We start from the raw sequence: 9,696 nt of genomic DNA, 5'->3' as shown, positions 1-9,696 counted from the left end.
TTACAGACAAAGAGGGTGACCCAGTATTCCTTGAGGTAGATGTATCTTGCAACACCTCTGGGACAGGGAAAATAATGCTAATCCTGAAACCATAGACCATAACATTACTTCACTAGAAATAAGCATGCAATTTTGAATATCATTTCATGGAAGATAATTATTTAATTATGAAAGGAGAAGGACATTATTTCGTAGGAGGTAGTTCATGACGAGTACCCATTAAGATAGCATATGTAGGCAGAGGAGTCTTAAAATGAAAGGTTCTTATAAGTTAATATCCATCACTTATACGAAAGAAAGTATCCCAAAAGTAGAAAACAAGAAAAGTGAAGAATATTTTATACCAATGTAGTAGAAATTAAGTTCTTACTTCAAAGGGAAAGAGATTAAAGTTTTAAGAAATGTAAACATCGTAGAACACTTAATGAATAATGCTCAATTAATGACAATTAAACAGTTGAAAGGACAGAGTTGAAATAGCAAATTACATACATAACCAACAAAATGATTAGCATTAAACAAACCTAAGAATAGCACTAGCGATAAATGAGTAGTTTGAACACTAGAAAAACTGCAAGTACAATGAAAAACATATTGAAATATAAGGAATACAAGACACCATAAAATTTTGAAAACATGAGAAAAGGTTAGCTAATCACAGGCTGAAATCAAAATGAAATAATGAAGGAAACAGAATTACTCACATTTTCATCACCAAATACATTTCATACCCACGCAATTTAGCAATAACCAAGATCATTGAGACTCGTATCCTTCATCGAGCACATTCCAAAATCGTAAGGGACACTGTAAGCAATAAAAAAAGTCTGCAGTTAACACTAATGACTATCAATAAGCCTCAATATCACGTTTGTTTACAGCGAGATTCAATATGGCAGCCCCCAGTTCGTTACTGCCGTTACTGCTCAGAAAAACAGGCTACACCAGCGCCTCTATGTTGGGTAGGCCGTTGGACCACTGGGGCTCCGGAAAAATCAAAACAAAAGAGGTTTTCCATACGATATATCGCAGTTTTGTCGCCCCCTTGGTCCTTAGACCATATAAGAACTAGACCCGCCATTCCCCACCCCTACCCATGTCTCGCCGTGTGGCCAACATCTCCCCTCCGCTCCCTTCCTTCCCCACCCACTTTTAAAGGGGCGTGACGTAACGGTTGGGACGCTCATCGTCGTAGCGCATGGCAACGAATGGGGATTCACTGTATCACTGCGGTATTTTGACCATTTTCTTCGCGATTTTTCAATTAAAAGTACTAATATATATTGCGTTATGTACGAGAAGTATTCTCTCAGCCATGGTTGGATTGGTGAATTTACAATTAATGAACAGTGGTTTTTTTCGTCATTGGCAGCGACGAAAAAATATTGTGGCAGTAAAATGAAGACAAAGCCCTTTGTAAACTTCCGCAGATTTTTTTCTTATCTCGTTAGCGATCTAGCATCATTCGGAACATCGTTATAAAAACATGAAATCTTGCACAAAAGTTGTAACCGGGGGAATTTTAGAGAGGAAAAGGGTCATGGTGTAAAGAATTTGCCGGTCGTCCACGAAGTAACGCGGCAACGCCTTCGCATATAGTAATTTTTAAACGGTCAATTATGCGATGCAAATTGAGCTGCGCGCTAGCGCTACTAAAAAGGGATGTCAACAAATCAGCATTCATATTATTTAGGTAAGTAATTTAGTTATTTCATAAATGCATAATTTTTTACTTAGCAGACAGCTCTCGTGTTATATATATTTTGCGATGGTGGAAAAAGGTCGCCGGCTTTGCAAGTGACACCTACGATTTACGTACGCTACGGAAAATTCTGGGAATAAATAATACCTATTAACATATTTAAAATTAGAAAGAAAGAGAGGATTGGATTAAAATAATTTTAAAAATAAATTTGCTTTATAACAATCAATTATATTTAATATATTGAATAACTTATTAAATATTTTTATGTAATTTTGTACGTATGTACTTACAGAGTTTTCAATTAAATTCTTTAAACAATTTACGACATAATTTAATTTTTTATATTCTTGTCACAATACGTAAGAAAAGAGGATGTGGATTCAAAGATCATCTAAGAAGTGAATCTCATTTTATTAAAAAAATCCAGACGCGATTACTCTATCAAATGTGTGAAATGTAACGGATAAATTTCTATTTTTCACGGCAGTATGATATTTCGAAGCACTTGGAGACGCAAGACCATAAAAGATACTTAAATACTGCTCTATCTTCCTCCAAAATACGGAAATTTTAAGTAAAAACAATTTATGAAAACGAAGAAAAGAAACTAGCATTAGCAGAAGGATGTATTTCCATTCTATTTTTTATAGTCATTCCTTCAGATCTAAGGTCTGTACATCACAAGTTATCAAATCGGTTTTGCAGCGCACATGATGCATAAGGCCGTTCAAACAGCTGCTGTTTTGTTGCCCGCAGATGTGGAAAATATTGTCATTAAAATATATTTCTATTTCTACATTACACTGTGCGTCTTCAAATGCTGAACGAATTTTGTGAAAATGCGGAAGTCGCATGTATAAGAAAATACTTGGTTACAGTAAAACGCGCTAGTTACCTCTTTCGTCAGCTGTAGATAGAATTTTTAAATTATACCACACCATGAATTCCTACTTTCTATATCAGGCTTAATGTCCTAGAATTGTAGAAGAGAGTTTTGAAAAAGAATCCTCAAATTTAGCTAGAGTTTAAAAACAAACAATCACCTTTTTTTAAATGCTATTGAAGTTATTGAGGGAGATAAAATTTGGTAATCGAAGTAGCGAATGAAGTTTAAAATATCTGAATCAAAAGCGGTCAGAAAGTCAAAGCGGTCGACTAAAATCTCTATCACCTTTGACCCCCATTATGACTTTCGGAGGTCAAAATAAATTGTTGCACGGATGAATGAACTGCGTAACTGACTTTGGGACCCTTCAAAACCTATGGTTTGACACGTTGGTTGTCATGATGGCCAGACATTTAACTCTATGACCTTTGACCCCCATTGAGACCTCGGTGGTCAACAAATCAACAATACGGATCTATTAACTGAAAAATCGACTTTGGCACCCTTGAAAACATATGGTTCGAAACCTGGGTGTCACGATGGCCGGACGTTTACCTCTACGGCCTTTGACCTCCGTATTAACCTTGGAGGTGAGTTAGTGAATAATACGGGTATTTGGACAATATCAATGACTTGGGTGCCCTATAAAATCCATGGATCGACACCTTTGTTGGTATGCTATTCTTTTTGCCACCCTTATGACCTTGACGGTGACCTTACTGGGTCAACGGTTGAATTTTCGTAAATTTAAGTGTTTTTTTCGGGTTTCTTGTGTCCGAAAACCCAAGAATTGACATTTTTGGTCAATGAAATTTAGACATTTTTCAATCTCGATTTTTTACATTAAAACCACATAAGGCAAATTAAAATTTTTGGTTTGGACCCACATTGCGAGGTCAAAAGGTCAAAATTGTAAAATTTTTCCTTAAACTCAACAAAACTTAGGACCTTTCCCCATAAGTGTGCCAATTTTTATGAATATTGCTCGAAGCAAAGTTACTAAAATTACGGGTCAAAAATGACACACGACCGTTGGGACAGTCTTAATATTCATTTTCTAGGAATGTCACCGTTATGTTAATCTACTAGTAATAAGGAATATTTCAAAAATAATTTTGCCTTTTTATGGACCCCTCCCTTCACCCTTTGTGAAATATCGTGGGATTTTGCTCCACGCCTTCTTTTTAATCTCACGTAGGACTTTTCAAAATGCGTATTTTCAGTGTAAATACGTTAATCTAGGCTTCATTGTACTGGGCTTATAAATAAAACGATTTGTTTAATAGTTTTTATTGAAGATTACCGAGATCGCAATAAACTGGTTTTTGCGGAAAAAATTACGAGATACTTGCCATGACCCCTTCTTTTTACCTAGAGGGGGTGAAAAGGTATGGTCTAGGGGGAGGAAAGCCATGGTCTAGGGGGGGAAGCCATGTTCTAGGAGGGGGGGGGGGCAAGCCAAGTTGAGACATTTTAGCATGGAAAAGATGAATGAAGGACATTATAACAGCGCTTTATTAGTTTATGTGATCATTTCCTTGAAAAAATAGTTTTATTTCAGTTACTTAACTTATACTAATACATATCATTTTTCGTTGGTTTGAAGAAAATTTGTTGAATACTTTCGTTCCAATTCAGTACTGATTTTGCTTAAAGCATTTTGCGATTTTTGCTTCTATGGGGACAGCTGCTCCCCCTGGCCTTCGCTGGGTACGCCCATGTTTACATATGACATTCTTAATCAATTTATTTAATACGATCGCTTCTAGCTTTATCTTGATTTATTTAGCTTTTTGCGCACAGTCAAGGCTATAAAATGCCTTAGTTCATCGTAAAAATATATTTATTAAGTGTATAATCATTTTGCGTGCCCAATATCGTCACTTTTCGGCGACTTTGCAGCGAATGAGCGTTAAAATATCTCAAGCGCGCATACGGAATATCGTCTGCAGTCCCAACCGTGACGTCACGCTCCCTCATCCCACTCACTTCCCCGCCGTGCGATGTTGGCCACAGCGTTCCGCCCGAATGGCACGTCTACTTACTTAAATGGTCTAAGTATATGTCGATGCTTTCGAGGAATCGATTATTATCACCTCGACCGTCGATACGCTCGATAGTTCAGGACGATCGACCCTTTTGTTATGGTGGACGAAATCTGCGGACGATCAAAGGAGTAGATATTTCAGATTAATAATGGCGTCTGGGGCGATAAAGAAGGTATTTACATTATTTATTCGTATGAAAAATGGCAATTAAATAATTAACTTCCAGTGAGAAACTTTTATTTTTGTTGTAGACTACCAATTTAACTTTGCTGGCGGTAGCGAAAAACCCTCATCATACGTTGGGAGCTCTTTACAACAAAACTCTTCGTGTTCTGCAAAAAATGCCGGAAACTTCGTCATATAGGAAGTACACTGAGCAAATAGTTGAAGAAAGAGCTCTACATGTTCAGACGGTGAGTGAAAATTCATATCCTATATAGAACCAAGACTAGCAGTCGTACATCAGCTGAGTTTCGTTGCATGGAATTGAAATATCTATGGAATTTTCAGGAACCCAATGTTGCCAAACTGGAAGAAAAGATAAACTGTGGTCAAATAGAAGAAGTGATTATACAGGCAGAAAACGAACTAAATCTTGCACGTCGAATGCTGGCATGGAAGCCATGGGAGCCATTATGCCAAGTACCTCCTTCTAATCAGTGGAAATGGCCCATAGGAAAGGTGTAAATCTTTATCTTAATAGTTTTGTTAACATTGTTCTTTATTGTAGACTTATGTTGTAAATTATATAATACATGTACCTAATCTGGGGAGTCAGAGAGTTTTGTTGCCTTCATCTTTCATATCATAATTCAGTGTTGACTTTATTCCTTATTATATGGAATTTTCTCTTCTATTTTGCTTTTTAATAGCTGTCTTCGTAATATTTTTTCAAGACGGTGATTACTTACTCATTAATGTTTTACAATTCAGGCGCAGTTTGTGTCGATTGTTATTCCCTCCCAACTTATTAGGATATGTTTACTCTGGATTAAAGTCCGGGTGAGCATAAATCTAAGTATTGTTTCTTGGTAGAATAGGAAGCCTCTTTTTCATTATCTGATAAAACCATGTATTATTGTGAAGGTTTTGCTTACTATGTGGGTGAAAGCCTAAGCATGACATTTTAAGATGTGTTTGGACTCATCCAGTGGGGCAGCAAGGGGAGGTTTTTGGGGGATAAAGCCCCCCCAGAGGTCAGAGAAATTTTTAAGTTTAATCTAATTTACTTAATTGGATTAATATTGCTTATAGAATCGAGTGAGGATTAACAAAATATCCCTCAGAAGACCGTAAAACTCAACATATTGAACTATTTATCTTTATTTTTTTCTGGCGGAGGGCCCCTGCACCCACCGCTTACCCTGGTGGGTATACCACGCCCCCAGGCACCCCAGTATTAGTTGCACCTGAAACCCCCCCCCCCCCCCTAGCCTTAATTCCTAGCTGCACCCCTGGACCCATCAATCTTAGCCAACAATTTATGCCACTACAAATCCTATGACCGGTATCGACTAGTGAGTAATGTTGACACATCCCTTGTGTGGAAACCTTGCTCCTAGTTCAATCCCTGGGTGATCATTAACATTTTATTATGTTTGAATTGAGGGGCATGGACATTGTAATGTCATAAAGTATGTGTTCAGCTGTTAAACTCACATAATTCACTGGTGATTCAGTGCTTTTCTTGGAAGAAGTCCTCAGGGCTGAGTGAGAGTAGAATATTAAATGGGGCCCCTTTATAGATCTGGTGGCTGGCCTGGTGTCCTCTTTCCCAGATCGACTGTGAGGGTATGGAATATGAGTACCACCTTCATATTAAACAACTAGACAAATCAGCCATTGCTGAGTATTGCCTATGAATGAACGCGGGATCGATGATTACTCATTTGCTTGCTCCCCACTCTAGCCTCTGGGAAACCTAGAAGACATATGGGGACTGTGGCTGAGACGAATAAAAGATTCACAGTCTTTCTGCCAATACCTGAAACCAGCCTATTTGCCAGATATTTAACGGGGGCCCTATTGAGTTTTCAAATTGAACCCTGCTCTCATGGCAGTCTTGATTTGAGACCCTTGGCCGAGCACAAGGGTAATCTGAATTACTGAGAGTATCCAAAAATGATTTTATGAAAACATTTATTAAGGGTATAAGCTTAATTGCACATTTCATGTGTCAAAGGAAGGAGGAAAAAAGTACATTTTACCCAAATTTCCATGCTGTGTGGGTGATTTAGTATTTTGAAATCTGGTAGTCTGCCTGCTGGTAGACTCCCAAATGGTACATGTGCAAACACCCTCCATAATCATGGAGTGCTTACATCCAATGAGATTCTTGAGAGGAAGGAACTAGTCCTTTGAATTCTTCCGAGTCTCAGGAAATAGCTCTTAAGAGGGAAAGGAAATAGAGGCTGATTCACTGGTGATCACTGATTACATTAATAAGTTCATCAATCTAGCCTATTTATACACTTTTCTTCTACTCAAATATCATGGATATGATTTATTTACAAGGGGCCACTGAGATGGAATACCCACTTAGGTAACTTAAGCTTAACCTCTGATCAAAAGATATGCCACAATGTGCCTACAGTACAGCCCACGTGAGCCATCTGAACCAAGTTAAGGTGGTAGCATCATCTACTTAGTCTGTTGCAGGGAAAATGAGAGTATTGAACTCCCAAAATTTACTCAGCACCTTGATGCGACCATGTATTTTATTTTTTTTCGCATTTTTTATTTATAGAGCTCAGATTATAGTCATCAGTGACCATAATTGTATAGTAGAAGCCAATGGATTTACACTCATAACTCTGCATTTAACCCATATTTTTGTGTGTATTGAAGATGATCGATGCTAATCATGTGCTGTTAAACAGCATAAGGAGTTTTTATAGCTTCTATAGCTCACAAAAAAATAAGTAATCTACTTTAAGCCATTCAATTACATATTTTCTAATTCATTGATAGGTATTTTTCCATTCCACCTGAAATATTTAGCCCAGTAATCACATTATAGATATTGCAGTAATAGGGAAGTGCACTAATTTTTTTTATTGCTGAATTTGAAAGTTTAGCCTAAAAAAGAAACATTAGTATAGTCACTTTTATTTCCTGCATCTGGGGTATGCACTTTAAAACGTTTTGAAAGTCGGAAAATTTCATGTTGCGCTGAAACACAGTGCCTCCATCTTGATTGAGATGTGACGTCACAAGGCAGTAGTCACCAGTGGAGTGTCGCTGTATTCCGTCGCCTTCTTTAGCGCGGCGAGAGTTTCCGGGAATCGGTGGAGTTTGCTTCCTAAAAATGTCGTCTAGTAGCGAAAACATGAATTCAAAATAGAATTACAACTGATTTTTTGTTCCAAATTTCATCTCGACGTCGAAACAAAAGCCTGGAGAAGATATTCATTCCCGTGCCTTAAGCACAAGCTATACGGAATAAATGATTCAAGGCTGCTCCTGACTCTTACCTATCGATGATATTCTGTTTTGAAGTTCATTTGAAGGTATTGTAAGATCAAATTGATATTTATATTATAATAATTTACTTAGTAGGTATCTCAGTCACAGCAGAAAGTGTTTTAAGTCAAAATATAGCATCTTCCGCGTAGACCTACGTAATTTATAAACTGAAAGTAGTTTGGTTAAAGAATTATGGCGCGACTGTTATTTTACACGACCGGGCAAAATTCGTACTTTGCCCATGATATGTGCATATATGATAACAAACGATTTTTGTTAAAGTTAATCTTTATTTGTTGAAATTACTACATTTATAGGTGATACAGATATAAAGGTACACAGCAGGTCGCGCGGTGTAATTTGTACTCCACTGGTGACGGGTTCATCTTGCTGATCTAAAAAATTAGCTACAATACCTCGAACTTTGAAAACTCGCATTATAGGCAGTCTAAGTACATTGTAGGAATACACGAGACCATTCTAGCCCAGAATGTACGTACAATGTTGAAATCCTTGGTTTTCATAGATTACGTATTTTCAAAGATTGACGTATTTTATACGCCAGTCCGCCCGGTCCAGGGTTATCAACTTTTATTTTATCCTATTTGTTAATTGAAATTATATTTCGGAATGGTTCTTTTAGCACTGCTACTGAGGTAAACTGGTAGGTACTGAGTAAGTAAACTCCCTTTGGAGTAATGTGAATCACAAGTGTTCGAGATATATGGCATTTTATATTCACTTTGTGTTCTTATTAATTATGTCTGCACGCATATTATTGCTTGCCGCGAGCCTTTAATGGTATGTGCTCTTGCAAGAGTGGTTTTCATTTTTAATGTGGAAGTTGGTCAGTATAAGCAAAGAAAAAATTAACATTTTAGCGCACACCAACCCTTGTAGTCATCGTAGCTCTGCATTAGTAATGACACTGCTAAAATACCTGAATGCCATTATGATGATAAAAAAATTGTCTTATGTCAATGATTGCTGCCATTATAATTAATGATAAACTTGACGCCGTATGATCACAATGAAGACAACAAAAAATAATGCCATGACATAGTGTTGAACCATGGTCTTTAGGGTGGGAAATCGTACACGCTACCACTACCCCATCCGATTCCTTAGATAACAGAGGATATTTTAAATTTATATACATGACTTGTGAAAAGTAACGCATGAAAATTAATTAATTACAGCCTAACTAAGGCCCTAATTGAAAAAGATGGAGCAAGGTACGAGGTCTCCCCTTGTTAGCCTTAACGTCTCGCATTTCTTGGAGTGTTGAACCTGTCCTCCTTTTTCAAAAATTCAGTGACCATAAATACATCAAAGTTTGGTATACCATTTATAAATCGTTGGAATTTTCATTCTCCCAACCAAGATTATCTTTCTTGAACCTATCCTAGACAACGAACCATTGCAACAACCAGCCAGCACGGAAATAAGGCTAACATCCCATGATTCTAGTTGTGAAGGGCGAACGTTCCGGCCGGCGTGAATACATACGCAACGAATAAGTCTTGCAGCAAACGTCTTAAATAGGTTTATTAGTTTGACTCGGTTCTTACAAAAAATGTTTGGGCATGATA

General features: G+C 37.4%; 1 protein-coding gene across 1 annotated transcript; it reads left to right on the top strand.

Moving 5' to 3' along the window:
* Positions 1 to 4,682: 4,682 nt before the first annotated feature.
* On the top strand, positions 4,683 to 5,412 carry LOC124157452 (NADH dehydrogenase [ubiquinone] 1 alpha subcomplex subunit 5). Its single transcript, XM_046532154.1, has 3 exons — positions 4,683 to 4,811; positions 4,891 to 5,052; positions 5,150 to 5,412. The coding sequence occupies exons 1-3, from the start codon at positions 4,788 to 4,790 to the stop codon at positions 5,324 to 5,326; spliced, it is 363 nt and encodes a 120-aa protein (XP_046388110.1). The 5' UTR covers positions 4,683 to 4,787; the 3' UTR covers positions 5,327 to 5,412.
* The last annotated feature ends 4,284 nt before the right edge of the window (positions 5,413 to 9,696 follow it).

This window comes from Ischnura elegans, chromosome 4 (assembly GCF_921293095.1).
Source record: "Ischnura elegans chromosome 4, ioIscEleg1.1, whole genome shotgun sequence".
In the NCBI taxonomy this organism is placed as follows: domain Eukaryota; kingdom Metazoa; phylum Arthropoda; class Insecta; order Odonata; family Coenagrionidae; genus Ischnura; species Ischnura elegans.
The sequence above is the reverse complement of the archived record's forward strand: the minus strand, read 5'-3'. Positions and strand labels throughout refer to the sequence as shown.

Excerpts from the sequence above, each read along its gene's own strand:
- LOC124157452 (XM_046532154.1), top strand. The coding sequence starts at position 4,788 with ATGGCGTCTGGGGCGATAAAGAAG. Across the intron at positions 4,812-4,890 it reads CGTCTGGGGCGATAAAGAAG|ACTACCAATTTAACTTTGCT; the intron begins GTATTTACATTA and ends TTTTTGTTGTAG. Across the intron at positions 5,053-5,149 it reads GAGCTCTACATGTTCAGACG|GAACCCAATGTTGCCAAACT; the intron begins GTGAGTGAAAAT and ends TGGAATTTTCAG.